General features: G+C 34.4%; 1 protein-coding gene across 9 annotated transcripts; it reads left to right on the top strand.

Moving 5' to 3' along the window:
* The first annotated feature begins 2,245 nt into the window (after positions 1 to 2,245).
* On the top strand, positions 2,246 to 27,396 carry DCUN1D2 (defective in cullin neddylation 1 domain containing 2). 9 transcript variants are annotated; one of them, XM_074192096.1, is made up of 7 exons: positions 2,246 to 2,303; positions 5,561 to 5,777; positions 8,984 to 9,152; positions 11,510 to 11,640; positions 22,451 to 22,533; positions 23,968 to 24,064; positions 25,167 to 27,396. In XM_074192096.1, exons 1-7 carry the CDS (start codon positions 2,274 to 2,276, stop codon positions 25,244 to 25,246), a joined length of 807 nt encoding a protein of 268 aa, XP_074048197.1. In that variant the 5' UTR covers positions 2,246 to 2,273; the 3' UTR covers positions 25,247 to 27,396. The 9 variants fall into 9 exon arrangements, 8 of the variants coding, with proteins under 8 accessions (XP_074048197.1, XP_074048204.1, XP_074048203.1 ...); XM_074192100.1 differs by having other exon boundaries at positions 2,247 to 2,303; positions 5,377 to 5,777; XM_074192104.1 differs by lacking the exon at positions 2,246 to 2,303 and adding an exon at positions 2,945 to 3,087.
* The last annotated feature ends 569 nt before the right edge of the window (positions 27,397 to 27,965 follow it).

The raw sequence follows: 27,965 nt of genomic DNA, 5'->3' as shown, positions 1-27,965 counted from the left end.
AATTAATCTGAAGGAATGGACAAAAGGTCAAGAATATCAAGGGAATGAATAGAAAAAAGAGGTGGGGTTGTAAATTGAAACAAAATTGACAAGGAAGCAGCTGATCTTAACGATCTAAACAATTTGGAAGCAAATGCACAGTAACCTAGTGTTTCATAAACCCAAGGATTCCAGCCATAAAGAGCAATTACTATTAAACAGAGCAATGGGAAAAGTAGAAAACAATTGCAATGGAAACAATGTAAAGACTAACAGACTGCCTTCTGTAGGGAGGTGGGGGGAGGGAAGCAAGATTAGGAGAAAAATTGTAAAATTCAAAATAAAATCTTTTATTTAGAAAAAAAGGAAACAATTGCAAAAACTAGGTTTAGCTCAATATTTCACATTGTATATATTATTAAAAGCTCAAAATGGATACATGATTTAGACATAAGCAAATTAGCACCATGGAAGAAATTACCCATCAGATTTATAGATAAAATTCATGAACAAACAAAACATAGGGAGGTCTTTAAGAAGTAAAATGGATGATTTTGATTACATAAAAAAAGATTTTCTGCAAACAAAATCAGTAAACTTCACATTAAAAGAGAAGTAGAAAATAAAAAGCAGAAAACTAAAAATACTTTTGCAGCAAGTTTCTCATTTCTAAGATATATAATGGAAGCAAGGCAAACAGTCTTAAAAACTAAGAGTGCTAACCTAGTTAAAAATGGTCAGGAATTTGAAAAATAGTTTTCAGAAGATAAAATCCAAACTATCAACAGTTATATGAAAAAATTCTCTAAATCATTAACAATTAGATAAGTACAAGTTATTATAGTTATTAAAAACTACCAAATCCCCATTAGGTTGGCTAAATTGACACAAAGGAAAATGACAAATGCTGGAGGAGCTTTGGGAAAACAGGTTTTTAATGCACCGTAGGTGGAGCTGTAACCTGGTCTAGGCATTCTGGAAAATAATTTGGAATTATGACTAAAAAGATATTAAATTGTACATACCCTTTGACCCATTGATACCAAAGAAAGTGGAAAAGGAAGGATAGGCATACAAAGGGAAATTAGGTTGTTCAAAGCAAAAGATATTAATAAAAATTTATTTTTCAAAAAAAAATCAAATGGGTAGTTTTTGAGAATCATTTCAGTTTAACAGTAGAATTAACATCAATCACATCAACTCAAGTCTTCATTAAAGAAAAATTCAGTATGGTACTAATAAAAATTAAGCTGATAAGTGATAACTAGTAATCACGATTTTAAAAAAGATTTGGGCTTTTTGGCAAGGATTGTCAAAATGTGAATTAAAGGATGGATGTTTTTAGAAAACCCTGGGGAGATTTGTATGAATTGATGCAGAGTGAAATTAGCAAAACCAAAACAATTTGTATAAATTGTAAAAATGAGCAACTCCGAGAGATTTAGTAATTTAACACTGACCTACCACCATTCCAAAGAACACGTGATGGCCTTTCTAATCAACTCCAGCTATAGAAGCCTTGGACTCAAGCCTGCAGAACAAAACCTAATTACTTCCTTCTTTTTTTTGGACTTGGCTAATGAGGGGAAAGGGCTTTGCAAGACTAGATATTGTAGTAGTCTTGATTTTCTTGCCTCTGAGGGTGGGGGAAGATTGAGAGGGAACTTGGAAATAAAAATAAAATTGAATTTTAAAAAGTAGAATGTTCGAGAGGTCGTCACTGAGGTCCCTTCCAACTATGGGGTTTAGGAAAAAATCAACACTTTCTTCCAACTACATTTTAAGAGTATAAATAAAAGTGATAATTGCTTTACTTGTATACCCAAGAATTTATAAAGTGCCAATTCAGGGGATAAAATTTACCATTTTGGGGGAGTTAGAATACATTTCCCTTTATTTCTGAAGTTACTGCTTTACAAAGTTTTTTAAAAAAATTAAGTGGTTGGCTGATGCTGGAGGAGAGGGTGCTGTGTCCCCTGGGTCGGCCGCGGGGGATGCGGAGCATGTCGGGAGTTGTAGTCCTCTTCCCCCGCCCCGGCCCCGGCAGCCCGGAGTGTCCGAGTGCTCCTAAGGCCTCGGGGGGAGCGAGAAACGGCCGCGGAGCCCGGGGCTGGCGGCCTCCCCGCGGGCTGCGCCGCCCGAGCCCGGCGCCCGCGGCGACCCTCTCCGTCCTCAGGGCGGCACAGACTCCGGCAGCCCCGGGCGTCGCGGCCTCGGCGCCTCCGCCGGCCGGAGGGGCGGGGTGGCGGGGGCTGCGCCTGCGCGGGAGGCGCGAGTGGCGACTCTGGGCGGAGATGTTGGGCTTGAGCGCTGATGTTAAAATGGTAGGTGCCCCGCGCCGGCGCCCGCGGCCGGCTGCCGCCCGCTCCCTCCCCTCCGCGCTTCTCCGCCTGCGGGAGCGTGCGGCGAGGGTGCGGCCGGGCTGCGGGCGGAGGAGAGCGGGGAAGGTCACGGGGGGCCCGGCCCGGGGGGGGGGGGGGAGGGGCGGGGCCTGGGGCCTGGGGAGGGGCGGGGCCTGGGGCAGGGGCGGGGCCTGGGGCGGGGCGGGGCGGCGGGGCGGAGGAGAGCGGGGAAGGTCACGGGGGGCCCGGCCCGGGGGGGGGGCTGGGGAGGGGCGGGGCCTGGGGCGGGGCGGGGCGGCGGGCGGAGGAGAGCGGGGAAGGTCACGGGGGGCCCGGGGGGGGGGGCTGGGGAGGGGCGGGGGCAGGGGCGGGGCCTGGGGCGGGGCAGCGGGCTGAGGAGAGCGGGGAAGGTCACGGGGGGGGGCCCGGCCGGGGGTGGTGGAGAGGGGCGGGGCCTGGGGAGGGGCGGGGCGGGGCGGCGGGCGGAGGAGAGCGGGGAAGGTCACGGGGGGCTGGAGAGGGGCGGGGCCCGGGGCGGGGCCCGGGGCGGGGCGGGAGGTGCGAGCGCGGCGGCCGGCCTCGGCCTTGGCCTTTTTTGGCCTTGTGCGTTCCCCCCGGCGGGTGGGGCGGCCTCCCCGCCCCTCCTCCCGGGGTCTCTGCCCCCTCCCGGGCCGGGGGCGAGGGTGGAGCCGTCGGAAGCGCCCGGGGCCGCGGCGTTGGCTCCGACTCCTATTCGCCGCGCCCGTGGGCTGTACTTGGCGAGGAGGTGAGCGCGGGGAGCTTGCGTGTGCGTGTCCGTGTGTGGAGAGAGCGCGCCGAGGGAGCGGGAGAGCGCGGGGAGAGCGCGGGCGGCGGGGCGGGGACTGGACTTGTTAGGTTATCCAGATACTTTGTGTTTCCCGCGGGTCGGAACTTTGTAGAATTTATAAAGGGCTTTGGGTCTAGGCTGTCCAAAAAGAAAGGGAAAAATCCTTTGGCTAATCCTTGCCTCCAAGCCCTACGTTTGCTAAATTGTGCTCTGGAGAGATTGGGAAAATTCCCCCCTTATTTGACTAAAGAAAAGAAGCCGCTGTTTGAATAGAGCGTCGTTTTGATCCATTTTCTGGACTCTATCGTAAGCTGAAAAGCCAAGATAAAGTGTCTGGGAGGAAGTAAAGTGATATAAATGGCATTAAATCTTTGGTTTCCAAAGATTGCACAGTAGAATTTTTCTTAGTGTCGTACCTCGTTTTATGCAAATAGATGACATGAAAAGTTGTATGTGAAGTGGATCATTTTCAGTTAAATCGTTGTAAAACATAAGTTCGATATTTAAAAATCTCGTGAATGCTTTGTAGAGCACATAATCGTTTCCATTTATCTTTGCTCTAAATTGGGATTGCTTGAAGTAATTGTAATATCTAAAGAAACAAATGATGACATATTCTTTTTAGGTCACATATTGTATTTTTTGAGACAATGTTTTTGACTACAAGAATACTTACTTTAATGAAAATTATCCAGCAGTTGGTTGCTGATCGGTTTTAGTTGTTTAATCTGCTCAACTGTGTAATTAAGCCTATGAAAGAATTTTCAATGATGTCCTATTTAAGTGGCTTAGACAATTTTGAGTATTTATACTAAAGGCAATCTCATATTTTTTTTCATGGAAACTTTTGATATTCAGAGAAGTTAAGTGACTTGGACAAGGTTTTATAATTATGTTTTTAGGATCTAGTGTCTTGACTATTTCAAGAATTCTGTGCTGAGTCTCCAATCTTAGGATCACAGATTTAGAGATGAAAGGGAAACCTTAAAGGTCAGTCATCTATTCCTACTACCTCATTTTAGAGATTAGAAGCATTGAGGCTTAGAAATGAAATGACTTCATTAAAATCTATGGGTGGTGGTGGTGATGGTGAAGTGGATAGAGTACCAACCCTGGAGTTGGGAGGACTTAAGTTCAAATCCAGCCTCAGACATTTGACACTTACTAACTTTTGTAACCTTGGACAAGTCACTTAATTCTGATTGCCTCGAATCCAGGGCCTTCTCCAGTCTCCCTGATTCATATCTGACCACAGGACCCAGATGACTCTGGAGGAGAAAGTGAGACTGGTGCCTTATCTAGCACAGCACCTCCTTACACAAATCCAATTCATGTGCTTGTCATGCATGGCATCACATTCCTCATGTCATGGTTTTCTTTGAGGAGGAAGGACAAATAAATACAGCAACAACAACTTGGGCAGTAATTGGAAAAACAGTGCCCTTTCAGTCTAAAATTCAGTAAAATGACAAAATATTGTGGGAAATGGGATGCCTACAATTTAAAAAAATTTCTAAATATATCTGAAAGCAGCTTAATACTTATTCATTTCACTTGTGCAGTGAACAGATTCACTGATCACACTACATGGTTTTTAACAAACTAACTATTCCTGAAATGAACTTAAAGGGTCAATGAGCTATACCCCCCCATCCCTAATTGTGCTGTATCAGCATGAATTTCAGTGCTTGTAAACTTCACTATATTAAAAATCCAGGAAAAACTTTTATTTTCTTTGTGTAATTCTTTGGAGTTGAAAAACTTCACATTTTTGTTTACTTTGTATTAAAATTCCTGATCTTGGCTCTATTGTTCTTGATTAGTATTTTTTTCCACTCTCTGTGGTATAAGCTTATTCTATGCCTACTTTCGGTAGGCATTTGTGTTTTAAAAATCTGTTTAGAAAGATATCTTTGAAATTTAAATTTTTATTTTTCATTTTCTATATTCATGATAGCTACAATAATTTCTAAAATTTTAGAATATTTTAGAAATTTCTATAATCTTAAATTAGAAATCTTGATATTATTCTTCAGAAAAATTTTGTGCATACCTGCACTAATTTAAGAATATCAGTTTTCTAATGGGCCTATTTTAGACTTTTTAAAGTAACACAATTGAAAATGAAATGTGTAAAGGATAAATTATGTGAAAATTGATTATTGATAAAATACTTGCTAAAAGTCATTTTAAGAGGTAGACTTTACATATTTGTTACTATATAGATGCTGTCATTTCAATTTTCAGAAGAATGTGCAGTCTTTTTAACTGATGAAGAACAAGGCTTTGTCTTCCTGTAATTCTGAAGTGAAAGTTGAGTCACCATACAAGAAAAATAAATCCACTTAAAATATAGGCATTAGTAATAGAATGCTGAAACAAACTACTGGATTAGCTTCATTGGCTTTCCTGCTTCTTTTGCATCCCAAAGCATAAGTTTAAATCATCTCAGAAGGACAAGATCCGTCAGTTTATGACATTTACCCAGGCTGGTGAAAAGACTGCTATATACTGTTTAATGCAGAATGAGTGGAAACTAGAAGTGGCAACTGACAACTACTTCCAGAACCCAGACTTGTACTACAAAGAATCCATGAAAAATTCAATAGACAAAAAGAAGTTAGAACAATTGTATAACAGGTATAAAGGTAAGTATGGATTTTAAAATATTTATATAAATATTGCTAACGTTTTAGGATCTCTTATTAAAAGGATATCATTTTTAGGATAAAATGTTTTAGGATATAACATGACAATATGTAAAACAATTCTTTATGGTGCCATTTTCATGATCTCCTAATATTCAATTCCCAAAACCCAATTTATTTAATCAGACAATTCATTCAAAATAGGGTTTTTCCCTACTTCTCATGCTCAAGCAAATTCATCAGGGCTACAGATTGTCATCATTACCTTTATCATTAACAACAAAAATAAATTAGAGCATTTTGTAAAGAATCTTTTCATATACTTCATGTTTTGAATTGATCTATTGACTTAATTGGAAAGAAATTGCCATTACAATGGAATGTGAAATAAATTTTGTTCTAATCGTGTAATTTCATTACATAAGATTTTTTTTCTTCAGTTCCTGTTAAAGATACTTGTTTTGGAATTCAAAGAAGAGGATTCAATATTAATACTAGCCATTGTTGAATCTTTGGACAAAGCTACTTTGAAAAGAAATGATTTGATATTGTAATCAATCTGTGGTTGAATTTTTTTTGTTTTCTTGGTTTTTTATAGTTTAAAAATGAATTGATGTTTAGACAAAACCTTCCCAACCCAAATGTGGTGATGAATATAACAATAAATATCCATGACTCTTCTTGGAGGGTAGCTTTCAATAGTTTGAAATATTTTGATAAAAATAACTTGATGATTTCCAAAATCCATATAAATTGCCATATCTATCCTAAGGTTTATTGTTGGCATCCAAGAGTAAAATTCCTATTTTTAATGAACAGATTTCATTGGGATTTTTTTTCTTAATATTATCTTTTAAATTCTAAATAAAAATCAGCCAACATGAATAGTTCAGTATACAAAGAATGAAAGAGTTATTATATACGAAATTGTAAACTGTTACATAGTTTTTAAAGTGTGTCTTAAACATGACAGTACTAAAATTGTCCTATTTGTGTCCCATTTTGAACTTTATTGGTTTTAGAAATATTTTTCAAGTTTTATGTACATTTCTTTTGTGTCTGTGTTTCCATCACTGTCCATAGACATCTTCCCACCCCCAATAGAGGCATTGTCTTTTAACAGATTAATATAGTCAAGTACAAAACAAGTCAACACAATGTTCAGACCTAAAAATGTATGTCTTAAATCACATCTATCCTATCTTCCCTATTTCATCTCTGCCAACTCACCCCAATATTGGAATTTATACTAAAAAAATTCAAAAACACAATTAAGGAGAAATGCCCCTGCAATTAAGCCACCTTAAAGTTTTATCAAATATTGTTGGTCACTATTTTTCTAAAACTATTTCATTGCTTGGATAATATATTGACCTAGTTTTTCCATCATTCTGAAGATAGGCAAAGTCATGTGCATTTTGTGAGATCAGAGCATCATAAATCAGTTTATAGTGACTTTGTATATGTTTTTAGATACTCGTCTTTACATATGGAAGATTGAGGTTGTAGGAAATTGTAATACAATAATTAAATTATACTATCAGCAGTAACACAGATGTAATAAATCAAAATATAGTTAAATGACTAAAGTAGAATTTTTCCTTTAAAAAAAGCACCCCCACCTCCTTTGACAACACAAAAAATGTACACACAATAAATTTTGAAAAATTATTTTCTTAGCCACTACCAAATTATTATTAAATAATTTTTAATATAAATATTGCCAAGAATTTTTATTCTACACACATACACACAGTTTATGCATTGTGTTTGCTGACCCAGGTTGTTTCTTGACCCACAACAATTGATAATGAATTTCTATCATTTTTTTCTTCCAGTTTTAGTTCCTGGTTCTAGTGGAAATGTAAACTTGTTTTATTCTGTCAGATTATGCTATAAATAATATATTTCATGAACATATTAAACTTCACTTGATTTATTCATGCCAGGCTATTTTCACTGATAGTTTGATAGTTACTACACAATTACTATACAAAATTATTTCTAACTAAAGCCAAGAAATTCATTTTTGAATGAGTAAACTAATCTTTAATTTTATTTCTAAATTGGAAAGAGAAAAATTATTTGAACTGTTATGTTCTGACTTGTTAAAAAAATAGTTAAGTGAAAGAACATATATTAGTCTTATTTAGTATTTTGTTTTTTCCTTGTTCCAAATAAAAACAGTTTTTATATTCATTTCTAACACTTTGAGTTCCAAATTATCTTTCTCCCTCCTGACCTCCTCCCCCTGCCTCCCCCCCATTGAAAAGACTAGGAATTCGATAATAGGTTACACAAATTTTGGACTCTTTTCAAAATTATATAATAATGTTATTATATACTTTAATTATGTTCTGTCATTAGTAGTGGTTATTTCTATTGACAGGGTAGCTTTTTTGTCACTTTAATAATTTTGGTTTATTCTATAAAAGTTAATTTGTTTTATTTTCATCTTCTGTTCTTCAGAGCAAATGTAATACTGTTGTTGTTGGTTTTTTTTTAGTTTTTTGCAAGGCAATGGGGTTAAGTGGCTTGCCCAAGGCCACACAGTTAGTTAATCATTAAGTGTCTGAGGCCAGATTTGTACTCTGGTACTCCTGACTCCAGGGCTGGTGCTCTATCCACTGCGCCACCTAGCCTTCGCCCCCCCCCCCCCCCCAGTGTAATACTGTTTTTTGTAAGGTTTTTTTTTTGCAAGGCAAACGGGGTTAAGTGGCTTGCCCAAGGCCATACATTTAGGTAATATTAAGTGTCTGAGATAGGATTTGAACCCAGGGACTCCTGACTCCAGGGCCGGTGCTTTATCCACTGCGCCACCTAGCTGCTCTGAAGTGTAATACTTAAAAAAAAGATTCCCGGAGGGGGCAGCTAGGTGGCGCAGTGGATAAAGCACCGGCCCTGGAGTCAGGAGTCCCTGGGTTCAAATCAGGTCTCAGACACTTAATTACCTAGCCGTGTGGCCTTGGGCAAGACACTTAACCCCATTGCCTTGCAAAAACCTAAAAAAAAAAAAGATTCCCCTTATCTTAGATATTATTTTATTAGGTAAAAGTTGTTTTTGACTTATCTTAGGTTCATTGTTTCCTATAAATGACAAACCATGGCTATAGCTGTGGGGTTCATAGCACCATCAAACTGTTTTTTCCTTTATGGTAACAGTTTATGATGATAAAATTCTTCTTTTTTTGTAACTTTAAATACAGACCCACAAGATGAGAATAAAATTGGCATTGATGGAATTCAGCAGTTTTGTGATGATTTAGGCCTAGATCCTGCCCATATCAGTGTTCTTGTGATAGCATGGAAATTCAGGGCAGCTACTCAATGTGAATTCAGTAAAAAGGAATTTATGGATGGCATGACAGAGCTGGGGTGAGTAAATAGATGACCTCTATAATGCAAAATTGCTGTCTTTTTTACTTATGTCTTCACCATTTTCTTAACCATCCCATGGACATCAAGTTCTTACAGCATTCCTGTAGGTCTCTTTTGTGTCTTCTATATTGATCTCTTTTAAGTGATGTAATTGGTTTCCCTTTCATTTCCACCTTAATGATCTGTACATGTCAATATTTTTTTTTGTCTGAACATGTAACTTCATTGGTATAGGGAAGTCCTACTAATGAGAAGTTTCCTCTTCCAATATACATCAGGACTTTTATGGTTTTAGAATAACCTGGGGATAAGTTAAGTGATTTTTCAAGGTCATAGCCAATGCACAGTGGCAGAGGCAAGACTGATGCTAAACTAAGTCTTGTAGACTGACCTGCTATGCTGCTTCTCATTAATAATCATTGAGATTTATGTATTGATTTCTAATGTTTAACAGAATAAAATTCAAATGAGGGGCAACTAGGTGGTACAGTGGATAGAGCACTGACTCTGGAGTCAGGAGAACATGAGTTCACATGCAGTCTGAGATACTGATACTTAGTAGTACTGTCACTTAACCCCAGTTGCTTCCAAAAAAGAAAGAGAGAAAGAAAGACAAATGAATTTCATTTATAACAGCTAGATATTTGTAAATACCTATCAATTTTCATTTATATATGAAGGAAACCTAAATTTAGAGAAGTGAGTTTTCCTATGTGTTAAAAATGAGATTCAAATCTAGTTCTCTCCTGAATTTTTTTTACCAAACTAATGCAGCTTTTTATTCAGAGATTAGCCCTTTTCTCCTTAAAAATCATTTATTCACATCTATATTTTTTCTCCTAACTTTGAATCCTTATAGAATATTTTATTTTCCCTGATATGCACCATTATTTTACTTTATTAAAAATTACATTATTTTACATTAAGATAAAATTTACAAAAAAAAATATTTCGCTAATCTGTTAACTAAAACGGTACACTGCACCATTGAATTACAGTCCTTTAAGAATCCCTTAATACTTCAGATTTTAAAGGTAGGAACTTTAATTTTTAATTTAAGATTTTGTTATGTTGTCAAGCATATACTAATGAAAATTGATGAAATTATATAATTATCTTGTATTTCAATAATGGAAATGTTAACCTGTTTTAATCCTCTTACAGGAAAAATACTATTTTGGGGGAAACCATTTTGAAATTTTTGAATTAGGAAGCTTTATAATAACTTTTGAAATAAGAGAATCCTCTTGAAATCTGACTGGTGAATGCTTCAGAAATATTGTTATACTGGGACACTTACCATACTTTTTCAAGTTTTTAAATCTCAAAAATATACAAATGAAAAATAAGAATGTCTAGAAACAGAACAAAAGAGACCTATTAGAAAACTATCCTATTATTAGTTTCTGATCTGTCCATTTTTTGGTTTATAATTATACACACACACACACACACACACACACACACACACATATATATATATATATATATGGTTTATATATACATTTATAATTTGGCTTATAATTATAATGATACTTTTTGGAAAGAATTTAGTTTGCTGTTGTGGAAAGCTCCCCCTGAGGCTACTGTTAGAAAAATAATTACTGAACCTTTTTCAGAAATGAAGTGTTTCATTTAAGATGATTTTTCAGATAATGGACTTTTAACCATTGAAGCATCCATACTTTTTGGTTGGAAATATTACTAAATTGTCTGACAAATCCTTTGGGAACCTCTTCTTGATAGTTTAGTTCAGTCATTAAGAATTTCAATTATTATGCTGTACTATCTGGCATTGATGCCCTTGAGTACCTAATGAATTGTGCAGGTATTATTTGTTTCCTTTCTTATATGCTGTTTCTGTTCTTTTATGGCCTAACAAAACAACTGATGAAAGTTTTTAGGATTGTTTATAATCCTGATTGAATTAGGCACTCAAGGAAAGCATAAGGTTCTGAATAAACTTGAGTGCATGCTTGTCACTAAGGAGTTGTTTAATGGAAAGTGCTTTTTCATTCATTTATGGATTTTGTAACAACAGTGCCATTTTTCAAAAACTTATTAAATAAAAGCTCTTTCTCATTTTAAAACTTTTCCAAGTAGTTGAGGTTGCTGATTAAAAAAAGTGAGATGTGATACTTACACTTATAAAACTTATACACTTACAAAACTCAAATTACATTGTATTTCACTATGATTTATGCTTAAAGGTCTTAAATATCTTATGGAGAAGATAAATTACATTGTATTAGTAATGTCATTGATTTTAACTTTTGGAGCCAAACTGAGTACTAATACTACAATGCTATTAATAAATATGTTTTATAAAACTTCTATTGACTTTTTTACAATAGGTGTGATACTACAGAAAAGTTAAAAGCTCTTTTACCAAGAATAGAACAAGAGCTAAAGGATGCAATAAAATTCAAAGATTTTTATCAGTTTACCTTTAACTTTGCTAAGAATCCTGGACAAAAAGGTTTAGGTGAGTATAATATATGCCAAGTATATAATGCTATGTCAGAGTTCCAGTGGTACTATAGTGGACTTGATCAATGTATCTTCAGCACTGATGATGGTAATGCTAAAACTTCACTGAGTTTTTATTTTTTTCTAAAATTTCTAATTGATAGACTAGGCTGGGATAGTATGAACTTTCACCAGTGTATCGATGATATCTTTTGACTTTTCATGTTTTCTGAGAGTTTTTGGAGAACTTTAAACAAATTTTATTGTGATATACATAAACTTAAGACATTTCAAAATCCTTGCATGGCAGTACCATAGTATATTAATATTTATTAGTCTTATGTTGATATTAACTATATCCAATGTATTAGGGAGGTCAGCTGGTAATGTTTAACATCTATCTAGTGATAAAAAATGATATTCCTCTTTTATAGTGTTAATTATATAACCAATACTTTTGACTGGTATTAAGATTAGCTCACCTTTATAACTTTAATATTGAAAATAGCAGCAATATATTAAAATTTTGTCCATTGTGAATGCAATGTATCAACCTAAATCTAAATCTGACTACATTTGATTACTTGCGTGTTATTATGAAATTGCCTTAGTAATCTAGATAGTTTTAATGATATAAATAGTATTATTTATTGAAGAATTGACATTTTTAAGATTTTACTTCTTTTCTAAGTAGAACTCCCCATTGATACACAATCTAAGCCAAAATTGCAGTGACTTTGCCTTACCTACAAACTTTAAAGCATTTTATGCTTTGCTAGAAAAGTGTTTTGAATTCATAAATATATCTAAACTTATAAGATGCTGATAAAACTTGAGGAAATAATATATATAGATTACCATGCAGACAGTCCTAGACTCCATCTCTCTTTCCTACAGCTTTCACATAAATACTATGTATGTTCCACTTTTGCATTGGAGTCATGTGAAACTATAAATAAGTAAGGGTAAAGAAGTGTGCCTGTTGCCTAATTACTACCTCAAAGATGATTTTCAGTTTTTTTTTCTTTTTTCCCCCCTCTTGTTTCTCACTCATATATTTTGGAATTGCTCTTTTGGTTTTTAATTGTTCGTGTTCTTGAACTGCAGTGAGTCTGTTGTCGGCGTTCCCGTTTCCTTTAGGCTGCTCTGCCACATCCCAAAGAGCTTTTTTTACCCTGCATGCCACTGCCTTGCAGATTTCGTGCCTGACAACCTCAGGAGCACAGCCAGGCCTCAGCAAGAGGGTCCTTTAAAGGAAACCACTTGAGTCGATCCACTTAAAACATGAAAAACTGGAAGTATCGTTGACTCCTGTGGGAGAACAATTGGGAAAGTATGGATATCTTTTTCCCTAACCAGGGAAAGCGGGTGAGCAAAGCTGAGAGTCATGTGAATTATGTTAAAGTACAGCAGCTACTTCTAAAAGCAAGGGGTCTTGCAGATTTCATATTTATTAAAATTTTAACAGCATAGTATTCTTCTTCATTAGAATTCTTGAAAGGCACCTGAGGTCACCTAAACAAATTCATGGAACTTATAAGGGAAGATGATTGTGACATTTTCTTTAAGAAGAAAATTATTACTATTTCACTTGACTTCAAGGATGACCTGATATTTTAACAAGAAACTACAGAAACAAAGAACAGCTCATGATCAATCAGTACTGGAAAGACTGCTGTTCTTTGGAAATAAGAAGCAAAAACTGGAGTCAAACTTCATTCCCCCTCTCTTCTTTTGTGTCTACCTCAGCTAAATCATAACTTAAATGAAGAAAGTACTTGAATGCTAGTCTTTCTGACCATGGATATATCTATAGGTGTCTCCGTAGCTTACTAACTAGATTTTATATATATACACACATATATATTTATGTACATAAGGAATGTCAGCATTTCACCCAAAGAGGAATAAAAAGATTTCAGTAAGTGCATATTTTGGAAAATGGTTAGAGGAAACAATAAAAGTGGCTGTAAAGAAGAAAGCTGCAAAAACTGATAACTAGACCCTTGTTGAAATGGGTTTTTGTAATGTCCATGCATGAGGAATAATTTGACTTAAAACAATTTTTCACTCCTGTGGAGACATTTCGAAACATTGAATAACACATCTAATATGTTGAATTGTTAGAAATTGGAATGTTGGGCAAAAGTCTAGAAAGGTAATTATCTGGAGGAAAGCAAGGAAAGCTTCATGAAGAATGTAGCATTTGAGTTTAGACTTCAGGGGATAGGCATGAATTAAGCTGGGTAAGAAATGAAAGAGGATATCATGTGATGGAATAAGCAGGACTTCTTTTAAACTAACTCATTTAAAAAACCGTACTTGGATTGTTGATACCAGCTATTGAAAATTTTAACATGGGTAGAGAAAGGATGGGACAACTAGCACGGACAAGTATCTGGAGATAGCTGTTTTGCTATCACTTACTCTTTTCCCCCTTACCAATTTATAACTTATTATTGCTACTGCCATCACTCGTTTTCACGCTGGTTCTCTTGTTGCTCACCTTGAGCTTTGCTTTTTTTTTTATTTTTTTTAACTTTTACTTTCTTCCCTGTTCAGTCTAAAAAGAACCCACGTTGGGAGGGAAGTTGAAAATAGAGGTTAAATTTAGAAGTGTATGGTGGTCTTAAGAGTTAATCTTGGTCCTTCATACCATGAAGAGAGAATTCTAGACTTTAGTCTTTTTTTAGACTTGTAATATTCATTGCTCCCTTTTCTTCCTGATGACCCTTTTCTGCCAAAAAATCATATTTTTAAGTTTCTGGATAGTAGATTTGCTTGGCAAGGCTGTTTTGGGAACTTAGTCTGTTGAAGTCTGCTTTCTAAAGCTTTATTTTTAGGTCTTAGGGAATAAGTGTTCCTGTCATTCTTTTCTATTATTCTTTTTATTTCTATTCTATTTTTTAATCATTCTATTATGTTTTTTAAATATCCTATATTTTATTTCTGTTCTATTATTGTTTCTCTATTGCCTCTTCTTCCACTCATCTTTCCACATGTTATGACCTTCCTGGATTACTCTACCTCACTAGACAAAAATCTTACCAAGATTTTCTGGCCATGGCCTTGGGGAATCAATGTTCCTGTCCTTTGACTTCCTTAAATAAGAGAGATTTTTCTCCAATGTGGCCCTCAAAGTTAACTACTTCTGGCCTCAATCAAACCTTTTATCTCCCACATCCTTCTCTGTAGATTTTTATGCTCTAGCTTGAAAACTCTGGTTCTCCTTTCCCTCTATCCTTTCCATTTGTCCTTCTCATCTTATATTTATCCTTTCTAACCTATCAGGATTGTAGCAGATGACTGTCCTCAGGAGAGAAGAGTGGAGTCTCTGTGAAATTAAACTCTTCTATTTCATGATTTTGACTTATATTGAACCCTGTGACTATAAGGATTGACTCCTGTCACTCTTTACCTGAGCCTAATTTCTTCCAAATTCCTCCTCAGTACAAAGTCTTGATTCTTACTTTACTACTGGATGACTTTTCCAATTCTTATTGACTGAACTGAAAGGACAGTCTCCTTTGGGTCAATATATACTCTACTGCAATCCAGCTTTCAGTTACTGGCTGTGATCCCTATCCTATCTTAAGTTACTGCTCATGTGTCATAGCCTTCCCTCACTTCTTCCTGTAAGACAATAGTTGAGTTCAGAATTATGATAAAATAATTTAAAAACTAAAATAATACAATAGCAACAGAATTGGGAAAAAGTTTAACAGGATAAGCCCTCATTTATATAGCTGAGAGAACAGCCTCAGAAAGGTTATAAATTGACAATATAACATGTGCATTAAATTGGACATTAGAACTCTGATTCTCAAAGTCCTACACCATTGTCCCTTACACTGCCCCACTGTCTCTCACTAGTTGTACTCCAGCCCTACAAAGATAATTTATTTCATTGAGGGTACTTCCTCAGCCAGTATATATCACAACTTTATGACTTCTTAGAATATTGTCTATTTCCTTCTCTGACTTCTGAAGGTCTTTCAAGACCTAAATCCATGATCCTTTGCTTTTATATATGGGGTAAAGATCTTCATCTGGTGGTCAACCTTTTGGTGAGGAATCTCTCAGATTTTAGCTAGGTTGTTGATGACAAATGCATAGTTTGTTATGAGATCTAACTTGACCTTTCTTGGGTAGAATTTTAACACATTTTGATCAGCCATATTCCAAAAATATGCCTTTGATGGAGGTTTAGGTTTCAGCCTTGCTTCCTACCTGCTAAGAAGCTGCTCTCAGAAAGTTTAGCTAAGGGAGCTGCAACCATCAATTATGGGACCTAAATTCTTAAATTCCTTCATCCAGTTGGGCTCCTCTTATCAATAGTAGGAAGCATAGGTTTAGAGCTGGAAAGGACTTTTAGTATCATAAACAGAATTGCATATCATTGAGTTCAAAATTTATATCTGTAGGAGAATTGCCATAATATATTTTATCAGAGCCTCTCTAAGGCCATAATTTGCATGCATATAACTGAAAAGCTCTAGTAAAACTATCAATTTCGTGGTCTTGTAAACTTTTAGAAATTTAAGATTAATGTGAAATATTAATTCAGTGTTTAATTTTACATTATGTTAAGTGTAAGTATATGCAAAACACTGTGCTTAGGAAAGGAGTGGGAAAAAATAGTCAATGCAATCTTTTTAAAAAATAAAGTTATTTTGGGGCGGCTAGGTGGTGCAGTAGATAAAGCACTGGCCCTGGAGTCAGGAGTGCCTGGGTTCAAATCCTGTCTCAGACACTTAATAATTACCTAGCTGTGTGGCCTTGGACAAGCCACTTAACCCCATTGCCTTGCAAAAACCTAATAAATAAATAAACAAATAAATAAATTTATTTTGCCAGTTCATTTTTGTAAAGGTTTCTCCCTCACACCCTTCCCTCCCTCACCCTAGGATAGCAAGTGATCTGATATAGGTTATACATGTATAATCATGTTGCACAGATTTTCATGTTAATCATAATATAAAAGAGGAATCAGAACAAAAGGGGGAAAAATCACATAAAGGATAAAACAAAAAAAATATTAAAAAGTGTAAGGAGAATGCTTTGATCTACATTCAGATTCCATAGCTCTTTTTCTGGATGTGGCATTTTCTATTGTATGGGGTTTTAGAATCTCTTTGATCACTGAGAAGAGCTAAGTCTATCATTGTTGATCATCTCACAATGTTGCTATTAAAGTGTATGATGTACTTCTGGTTCTCACTTCAGTCAAGCATCAATTCATGTAAATCTTTCCAGGTTTTTCTGAAATCTGTCTGCTCATCCTTTCTTATAGAACAATGATATTCTAGGCAATGCAATCTTGATGAGTACCTGAAAATATTAAGTTATTATTTTATGATTCTGGTATTGTCAGTAATCTTATTGTGTATACAAAGCACTGTTCTCATCATAATATAAAATCTTATCCCAAAGATAGACTCTACTTTAAAGCTTAGAATTTACTGATTACATAAATGAATCAGATTTGGATTGTGATATAAATTTTTTGTCTGTTTTGGTTTTGACGTGCTTTTGGAAAAAAGAAAATACAAGATCACTAAGTCTGCAACTTAAACTCAAACCTTTGAATGTCCTTAGGAAGCCTAAGTTTTAAAGGAAGGAAGAATGGGAGTAGGAAAATGGAAGAGAATGAAGAAGGCAAAATTAAAACTGCATATAGTGGAAAGTTGGTTGACATTTGTACTTGAACTAGGTGGAGAGAAGGGCAGTGGTATTGGGGAGGAGGTAAGGGAGGTTGGGAACCTTTTTATGCAGATGTGATCAATAATAACAGCACCAAGATTCAGAATTATGTGAATTAAAAGGCTATATTTTACCCTTGAACTTAATTATTCTTGTTGTTTTGTCAGACTTTTAGCAACAGTTCACTATGGTTTTGCTAGTTTGATTTTATGTGTTCCTTATTTAGCAAATTTCTGAATTTTATTTAAAGATAATTTTTTAGCATTTGATGCCTAGGATGTTGTGATATTAATAGTGTACCTTATTTTAGATTACAAAATTTTACATTCTTCATGAACATTCTTAAGAAATTTCTGTCTTAGGGGCAGCTAGGTAGTACAGTGGATAGAGCACCGGCCCTGGAGTCAGGAGTACCTGAGTTCAAATTCGGCCTCAGACACTTAATAATTACCTAGCTGTGTGGCCTTGGGCAAGCCACTTTAACCCCATTTGCCTTGCAAAAACCTTAAAAAATAAAAAAGAAATTTCTGTTTTAAAAATGATTTGTAAGTTGAAGTCTGTTGATAATTAAGTGAAATTGGGTTATTTTTTAATTAAAGGATATTGTGTTAAGTCTTCATTTTACAAGTGCCTTTTAAAACATTTTATAGAGCTAGTATACACAAAATTACATAAATTCAATGAAAAAACTAGTGTATTTAGTATCAAAGATTTCATTTAAAATATAATAAAATGATTTTTAAAAATCATTAGTTTAATGTAAATTCATGCAAAACACCATTTAATTGCAAAATGATCACAAAGTAAAGTTTGATTTTGAAATAGCTTTCTTTATGAAAAAGCTCATTTATGCACCTTAGAATTCTAACATAAATGTTTCCTGTCTTTTAAGTAATTTCTGTCAGTCATCTTTCATTGATTTAGTGCCTAACTTTATTTGAAATAGAAGAGTTCAACAAATTTGGTTTGTATTTTCTATTTTATTTCTTGACAATCTCAAATATTTGCAAAGTCCTGAACATTCTATTCTGTCCTGTGAGAGTCGTCAAATGGAAAAGTCATTTGGAGCCTTAATATTAAATGTTATTATTAAATTATACAATGAACTGATAAATGAGTACAAAACCTAGAATTCTATTGAAACTCTTCAAATGGGTATATAGATCCTCTACCTTTTCTTCTTTTTTTTTCCCCAAAAATTATTTTATTCCAATCTGATGAAAGTCAAACAAAAATCAGGAAATGAAATGAGCTCTACTGAGATTAGCCTACCATTGAAATCAATTTATTATTGATAAAACATCTGCCAGTTAAACTTTTGTTCTAGGTAAGAACATAGTTTAGACTATGAATGACCTTGAAATTCTTTTTTATCCTATATTTAAGCTATCATTTGATTGTTATGAATCTTTCTTTATATTACTACTTTCTAACATTCAAAATCCTATTTATAGCTTACTGCAAGACTTGAATTCATTCTGTCTTATTAGAAAGTATTTATGACTACTAATTAGATCATATCCAATCAGTTTGTCTTCACATTTATCATATGTAGATTTTATACAACCAACTTAAAAGTCATGATTTATGTGGAAAGGAGAAGGAAATTTTAAGGTCTACTTAAGCTTTGAAGGCATTGTTCAGAAAAAGAATTGACATTCTCTGGCAGTTAATAAAAGAATTAGATAACCTCAAATATATTTGAGGTATATTTGTTCAAATACATCCTCAAATATGTTTGATTTAATAAAAAAAAGCTATTAGTATGCCTAAGATACTTTCTTCATTAAAGAAAAACCTTGAACGTCTAGATGTGAACTAATTGCTAAAAAGAATTTCGTTTAATTCAGCAAATATTTATTAATTACTGTATGCCTGGCACTTAAGTAATTGATGATATTAAAAAAATCTTTATGAATTTTGTCCTTTGAAATAAGAGTGAAAAGGAAAATAAAAAACTAATAAAATCCAATATTCTTTTAAAATAATTGTTCTTTGGTATTTTTGAAGTTTTTTTTTAAATATCTAGGGTCATAGGCAGAACTGAACATAATTTAGAGATCAGAGTCCAGCTTTCTTATATTATAAATGAGGAAATTGAGATTCTCGGAAGTGACCTGAATTGCCTGCAGTCACACCTATCTCATCAAATTTGAATCTAGTTTCTTTTTTTCCTGAATTCTCCATTCTCTAGTTTGTCCATATAGAATGTTTTTTCCTTAAAATATTAGAAGAATGATTATTACTGTAGTGCCCAGAAATATTATTTAGAATACTGTCTTTTCAAAAATTAAGTAGAGGATTACTATCATGAATGTAAGAATATTATAATGGAAAAGTTCTTAACTTTGAGTCTGAACTTGTTTTATAGTTTTTGGGTAACTATATTTTGATATTATTGTTTTCCAATGTAATTCTATTTATTTTGTTTTATACATTTAAAAATTTTACTTTTAAGAAAGAAATCTCTGGATTTCACCAGACTGCCAAAGAGCCCATGACATTCATGAAAAAAGAATCTTTACTATCATTACTGATATTAAAAAAGACTTAATATCACTTTCTCAAAATGTGAGCAAAGTGTGTACAACCCTAGGGAAAAAAATGTTGTACTTTTATCACCTTCTTTATTTTCTTAAGTTTACCTTTGGTTCAATATTTTATATTCTTTTGTCTGTACATGATTGTATATGAACTGAATAAAATGATTTAAACAAGTTTACCTGTTTAATTTTTTAAGAACTTTAATGTGAAATCAATATATTTTGAGAAAACTGGTGGGGGGGAGGGACATTGGAATGTTGATCATACAACTGCTATTTTTTGCTGTGCTAAGATAATATTTCAAAGATGGGTACTTATCTTCTCTTTGCCTGAAATATAACATTGCTAACAAAGCTAATAAACAAGCAGAGTATTTTTAAAGGGACTTTTCCTATCTCATATTGGTTTAAGGCTCTCTGTAAAATTTTGATTGAACTGCTCCAAATTTCCATTTTATCCTATGAATCTCATGGTTTACTGAATAATATGATTTATTGCTCCTTCATTTTGCTTTAAGACAACTTTAACTTATTTATTGCCCCATGCAAGCTGCCTAGCCTACAAATATAATAATGGATTTTACATAAATCTACTTTTATATATTCTTGACTGTTATATAAATTAATACTGAAGATAAATTTGCTATTTACAAACCTCTGGTAATATAGACATTGGAAGCCAAGTTCCTTCTAAGGGTTTTTATACCAGTCAAGGGTTAAAAATGACCAGAAATTATCCAAATTAAGCATCATTTTTTCATGAAACTTTATTTTTTCTTTTTCCCCCCCAGGTAAACCTCCATTTCTCTCTATGTGTGCTTTATATCATTATGATCATTCCAGCTGGAAGAGTTGAATGTAGATTTCAATTAATGCTCTTCCCAAGTGATAAGCAATGTAGACTTAGGAGCAGGACAAGACTAAGCATCTACTTAGCATTGTACTACGGGTCCTATAGGTAAGGTTGAGAGAGCAGTTCTATCCTTCTCAGTTGGTTATAACTTTGATTTTAATTATTTCTTCCAGATGGAAACTCCAAGGCCTGGGAATGTAAGATCAAGGGATAATATAATGGACCCTTCTTCCTTTTAGTGATTAGACAGTTGAGATAATCAGAATTTCAAGGTTGTAGCAAATTATAAGTTTTTTAGTTCACAGCTCATTATAAGGACTGACCCTGGAAGTCTTCAATAATGTTAATTAAACTTCAAACTTATTCATTAATATTAATTAAGCTTCATACTAAGACTAAAAACCAAGATGAGAATCCTTTGAAAATTAATGCAGGTTGTTGCCTATTAGTGAGATATTCTATGCTATTTAAGTCTGTCTTTGGTCTGTATTTTGGATTATTGTTTAACTTATATACATTTATAGATCTATGACTAGGAAAATGCTCTTTAATAAAATTTTCATTTCTTGTGGTCAACTGATTTAGGATTTCCAGCTTGACAAAAATAAAAAGTTTCCTATAATCCTTTTCTACTTTTTCAGTTCCACTATGAGAAAAAGAGATTAGCTAGTTGAATATCAAATATTCTTCAGTGAGGTAAATCATTTCTGAATCTCATCATTTGGGAATAATCTAATCTCCCATGTAAAGATACATTTTTTTCTAAGATCTTGGTCCAATAGGCAATGTAGTAGGACAGCTTATAATTTTTGCTTACTGGAGAGTATCCAGGAGTTCAGAACTCTATTAATGAAGAGTCTGCTCGAAGTCTGACACCTGTGTAGTGAGCCCTTGGGAATGGGGGGGGGGGGGGCCATCAGGCTGCCTAATAAGGTGCAAACCAGAAGTGGAACAGGTCAAAGCTTCTATCTTAATCTACAATAGGATCAGGCCTCTTGAGTCACTGTTGCCCTTCTAGTCTTGAGTGAAATAGGAAAACCTAGTCTCAAATGGAAAAAAAAAAAATTCAATCTTAAAATTTATAAATTATGTAGTAATTATGTATTTCTATCTAGGGGGAAAATTTAGGGACTGTCTTGAATATTTCAATTTTGGGTTTTTTTTTTCTTTTAATAGCGAGGACTATTTCACATCCTAGCTCTTATTCTTTCCCTTTCTGATGTGAAATTGAAACTTCTTTCTACATTGTATTATTTATTATGACAATGTTTGTTACTCTGTATTGAACAGGAATTCTAGTATATCATAGTTGGTTTATCTAGAAAATAGCATGTAAATTTTTTTACTGAAATTATATTTACTTTAGAGAAAACTGACTTAGAAATTATGTACATACAAATGTTATCAAATGTCGATGTAAATCTGCCCAGCACAGAGAAAACTTTGCTATATGAAAATGAAACCTACAAACATTTTGTGTGATTGTATACATTTTGTAAAAAAAAAAAATTCATATCCTTTCAAAAATTTCTTGACATGAAAGTATTCATTTTATAGAAATTAATTATGACCAATTTTTAGTCACAAGCAAGGTTCATATATTTCTAGACCAGATAAATGAATATGAATGTTCATTAAAATTATTATATTTGCAAGGTAATTTAGTACTATACAACGAATTTTGAATTCAGAAGTTTGTATTGACTGATATTTTTTGACTTTTGCAGATTTAGAAATGGCTGTTGCTTACTGGAATTTAGTCTTATCTGGAAGGTTTAAATTCTTAGATCTTTGGAATAAGTTTTTATTGGTAAGTATGCCCTCCACTCCATTCATCACCACAATAGCTAATACCAAAGTTCAATCTCTAGATCATAAGGATGGTTCTTTCCTCTAAAAAAAAAATTGTCTAACCTTTTTGGAAGTTGCAAATAAGGTCATTGGGAACACTGGAATATTCCATTCTGCATCGGAGAATACATTGTCTAGGGAAATAAATATATACCTTAACCAGATATGGGGCATACCTGAGCTTGAACTGTTTATAAAAGAAGGAAGACATGGTACAGATTCATGGATCTTGATCTTGAAATTATTCTCTCTCTCTCTCTCTCTCTCTCTCTTTTTCTTTTTCTTTCCCCCCCTCCTCTCCATCCTTCCCCCTCCAACCCCCCCCCCCAAGCAAGAAAGCTCCTGTTAAAGTAAAACAAAAAGAAGAGACTTGAGAGTGAATTAGAAGGAAGGATTGTACAAGAAACATGCCTGTATATTGACAGTGTTTAATAAATCCTTAATTGAAATAAAACACATAACAATTTTACCACTGACTTCTGACACAAATTTTATTTTTTTAAAAAAGATAAATAATAAAATTGATTTGCTGTCTTAATATAGAAAAAGAAAAGCCAGAGTTATTTTTAGCCATTATAGTTAACAGTTGAAACTTAGGTAGCAGTTATAATTTGCCCATGGAATTTTTGTTTCTTGATCTCTTTTTTAAAAATCTGTCCTTACAAAATAAATGTAAAGATTAGTAATTGGAGATTCATTTGTAACTTAAGCTATTGAAATCCTTTTAATTTCTTATGTAAGAGTAAGCATAATGTGTTATCTGAATCATGCAATAATCTGTTCTTTATTTTACCCCCTAGAAAACCCAAGCCAGCCATATATCAACAAACAAGATATTTGTTCACCCCAAAGAAGCAACCTAAATTTACAAGCATAGTTCCCAGAGTAGAAATAACAGGTCCCTAGAGGGTTAATCTTTTTTAAAAAACCTAGAAAAATGATTGTAAACTTCTTCCTCTTGGTTTACTTTAAAAACTAAAGCATCTGTATGAATCATTTTACCTCACTGCCTTTCAGAAAATAAAATCTGCTATTATTGTTATGTAAAAACCCTTGAGAATACTATATAAAATGGCAAACCTAAATCAGCCATCCTTTTTTTTCAGGGCTTAGAATAGGTTTGGACGTAAACCTTTAGAGGATGAAGTAAAAAAATCATCCCCTTCTGATTTGGCAGGTTGTTAGTAGTATCCATACTTGAACAATAGATTCAATCCCTGCAAATTTTTCCTTTTTAATTAAATTTTTTTAACAAATATGTTCTATCAAGTTGTAAAAGTTATATTAAAACTTTTTCTGTGGGAAAGTGGTTATGACACAACCTATCATACTGTCTTTATATGGATAACAATGTAATTCATTTTAAATATAAACATTTGTTTTTATAAATTAGGAACATCACAAAAGATCAATCCCAAAGGATACTTGGAACCTCCTATTAGATTTTGGGAACATGATTGCAGATGATATGTCTAACTATGATGAAGAAGGTAAGGCAATTGAGATGTCATTATAAAATCAATTTTTTTCTTCAGATGTAGATTTGTTACCACCCTCACTCCCATCCTTAAATATGTCTAGATTTAATCTCTGAAATAGCAACAAAAATATTTTAACATAATTGTTCATCCTTGGAATGGTTTATTCTTTAAGATTTTTCTTGTACTCCATTTAACATGTTGTTTTCTGATTCACCTAATAAATAGAATTGTAAATGAAACAAAATTTGAATGCCTTACAGTGAACTAGGCACTATAGAAAAATACATAAAAGTATCTCTAGGATCTCTCAGAGTTTGCGGTCTTCTGAAGAATTAAAGATGTTCCGAAGAGCTGTCAGCCAGCATGTTTGAAGCACATGAAATTAGTTAAAAGATAGAAAGTGCTTTAGCAGTGCCAGAGGGGTTAGTGTTCTGGAAAGGCTCCATAGAGATACTGGACCTTGCTTGGTGTAGGGGGAGTGAGGAAAGTATTCCCACCATAAATGTACATGTGTGTGTGTGGAGGCAGAATGAGCTCAGGGTCTTGTGGCAGATCTCCAACCCAGATATAGTTTGGAGTCTGCAGTGTAATGGAAGAGGAAGTTGGGAAAGTAGGTTAGAGAGCTGGTATAGGTCTTGAATGCCAAACTAAGAATTTAGATTTAACTTGTAGGTAACAGTGAGGACAAATCTTTTTTTTTAACATCGATTTATTCTACAATATTCCATTTTATATTATGTGATACTAAATTATTTTCATTTTCATTTGTACCTCTCTCTGTGCCCAGGGTCTTTCAGAAAAATATAAGGGACAGGGGTTTGGTAGTGTGATTTTTATATATACATGGAACTACCAAGCCACCATCTCTGCAGTTTAGTTTTAAGGCTAAATGATTTCTTCAAAGTCATTAAGTTCAGTATGTGTCAGAGGCAGGACTTGAACCCGGTCTTGCTCCCTTCAAGATCACCTTTCTATGCTCACTACACTGCTTCTCTTAGTTATTTGATTGTGTGAATCATAAAATTCATTAATGCATGAGCTCTTAGATTCTTGACATTTGAACAGTAGGATTGTAAAACTTCTCAACTCTGGGTTTGTTTTTTTTTTTTAGGAGCATGGCCTGTTCTTATAGATGATTTTGTAGAATATGCACGACCAGTTGTCACCAAAGGAAAGCGCAGTACCTTTTAACCTTAAGTATAAAACTGGACTGAAAGTACAGTTTGAATGACATCAGGTAACGCAGACATTTTGGCCAATCACTGTCCATGGTTCCTGATTTCAGTAATTATGGTATGCCACTGACCCAACATCAATCATCCCTTCTACTCTTCAAGAAAATGATGCTGATTCATGGATGCTGTAAGAAGTTTCTCAGAAGATAGCCCAGGACGCTTTGGGATATATTGGGGATTGAGTATTGTATTGGTTCTGTCATTTGGTGAGAGATAATTGCATGATTTACACTTAGGAGAATTTAACTAGAGCCCATTTTAATTAAAACTGCACAGCATGTCATTCAGCTCAAGATCTAAGGTAAACAAACACCAGCAGTTACTTCCATAATTACAGATTATAGAGTACTTAATATATTTAAAAGCAGTATTTGTGGTATGAATTAAGTCCCTATATAAAATTTAAGTAGTAGGTTATATTTTTGTACAAGTCAACATTGTTAAAAGTATTTACCCTAATGATCATGATCTTGTAATGAACTCTTACTGACACTTTTATGCTTGGTGCCAGTACAGTAGATAATATTTTTTATATCAATTTGCCAGATCTATTTTTTGTTTTAATTTTTTTTAATGTTCACCTGAAAAATAATTTAATGGTTTTAATACCCCCAATTCAATTTGCATAGTAAGTTAAGGAAAATTGTCTTGTAGATGGCTTACAAATCAGCAGGCATCCTTTATTTTTTGAAAAGTATTTTTTATTTCTTGAACTTCCAAAAAAAGTACTTTTAGTCTGTTTTGTTCTTTACATTTTCTTTATATGAACATTTAAAATGGTATTTTTCCATTTGAAAGATACTTCTTTATTTGTTGTGAATTTTGAATTCCAAGATCAAGTAAGCTGATTTCTTGCAACCATCCATAATATGTATGATGTATTTCAACTGCAGTAATTTTTATAAATTGTATATATTTGAAAACTAAAATATTATAATAATCATCTGAAAAAATAGCCTGGGGGAGATCCCTCTGATTTGAGAGGACAGATTTATTTTTGCACTGTGTTATCCTTTCACTTTGTCTCAGCTACCATTGTAGTGTGGTACTAAGATGAATTGGGTATTTCCCCAAAGCATAAATAATGCCTGAGAGTTTCTCTTGGACTCCTGTTGATAAAGAGCCAGTGTGTAATTTTGTGGAATCCTGTGTGACAGTCCTACCTCAACTTTGAGAAGAGGATTCACATTTATACATGAGCTTCCCAGTTCTCATCTTGCTTTTCTAGTTATAGATGCTAGGGATTGAATTTTTTAAAAGATGGTCCTTTTTTAAAAGCATTTAATATGGTTTTCCTTTAGTTGGCTCACCTCTACTACATATAAAACACAGGTTGACTTATAAAAATTAGATCATTCCTGAAAAACTCTTTATCAATCTGAATTACAAAGCAAGGTACAGCTTCTTGTTGCTAAAGTGTGACCTGGAGCTGCTTTGGATTAGATTCTTCTAAGGAAGGCAGTTTGTTTCCATGGGGAAAGGACACTGAGCAGGACTCCCACACCCTAGATGGAAACTTGGTAACCCTTGGCAAATGACTTTACTTTTCTGACCTTTAGGCCTGAGGTCTGAGGAGGTGATCTGACTTTCAGCCCTGGCATTCTAGTCTCTTGGTTTGTTCTGCTCTGCAGTTCATGCAATTCGATACAATCACTCTTTTTGGCCTGAAACATTGCTGCCTTTTATTATTTTTTTTTTTTGCAAGGCAAATGGGGTTAAGTGGCTTGTCCAAGGCCACACAGCTAGGTAATTATTAAGTGTCTGAGACCAGATTTGAACCCAGGTACTCCTGACTTCATGGCTGGTGCTTTATCCAGTGTGCCACCTATCCACCCCCGATACAATCACTCTTAAGAGATTCTCTTCAATTGTAGCATTTTTGCCTAAAATAACTATCAGAATTTCAAAGATATTGAACAATGTTGAAAGAATTATACCCCTTATTTGCACTCTTCCACTGTATGAGTTTAAATCATGCATGCTGTTAAAGTGGTGACTTGGGGGAGGGGAAAGAGGGAAAAGCTTGTATTTATTTGTCTCATTTGTAACAGATTTCCTGTTCTGAGTCCTCAAGAAATATCTAAATAAATCATTGTGTGTATTTGTTTTTTGCAAGTTGTTTTGTTTTCAAACTATCAGGCAGAGAAGATTCATACTTTTTTTGTGGGATGGACTAGATAACCTCTCAGATATCTTCTGCTCTAGCATTTTTTTTTGCTCCTGGTTTAGTGTTTATATATTAATTCCTTATTTACCACTAGATGTCAGTATCTCTGTCATAACAGGAGTGAGGAGGCATTAAGAATACAATACATTTATAAGAACCAACAAATTTCCTTATACATTTTAATGTATCTAACTTAATGAGTCATGTAAAATACATTTTGAGGATTTGCTTTTAATATTAATACATTCATAGATACAGTATAAATATAAATAATTTGTATTAAAATAGTTGTTGATATTTGAGATTTATAGCCATCCTTAAATGCATTCAGTATTTTAATGCATTCCAAATTATCATTAATTTCAGGTACAAGTCTTCATTATCACTGGATTATTTGTTTCACAATTTTTTTTCCTACTACGTGAACTATTTTTAAAATATCAGGAAAATTATTTGGAAAGCATCTTTTTGATACGTTGGTTTTGCCAAACTTTTTTTAAATAAGGTA

This window comes from Macrotis lagotis, chromosome 6 (assembly GCF_037893015.1).
Source record: "Macrotis lagotis isolate mMagLag1 chromosome 6, bilby.v1.9.chrom.fasta, whole genome shotgun sequence".
NCBI lineage: Eukaryota > Metazoa > Chordata > Mammalia > Peramelemorphia > Peramelidae > Macrotis > Macrotis lagotis.
This window is presented reverse-complemented; position numbering and strand designations above follow the sequence as displayed.

Bases quoted from the DNA above. Each gene is read 5' to 3' on its own strand.
- DCUN1D2 (XM_074192096.1), top strand. From the start codon at position 2,274: ATGTTGGGCTTGAGCGCTGATGTTAAAATG. The intron at 5,778-8,983 runs GTAAGTATGGAT...CTTTAAATACAG, and splicing joins ATTGTATAACAGGTATAAAG to ACCCACAAGATGAGAATAAA. The intron at 9,153-11,509 runs GTGAGTAAATAG...TTTTTACAATAG, and splicing joins GATGGCATGACAGAGCTGGG to GTGTGATACTACAGAAAAGT.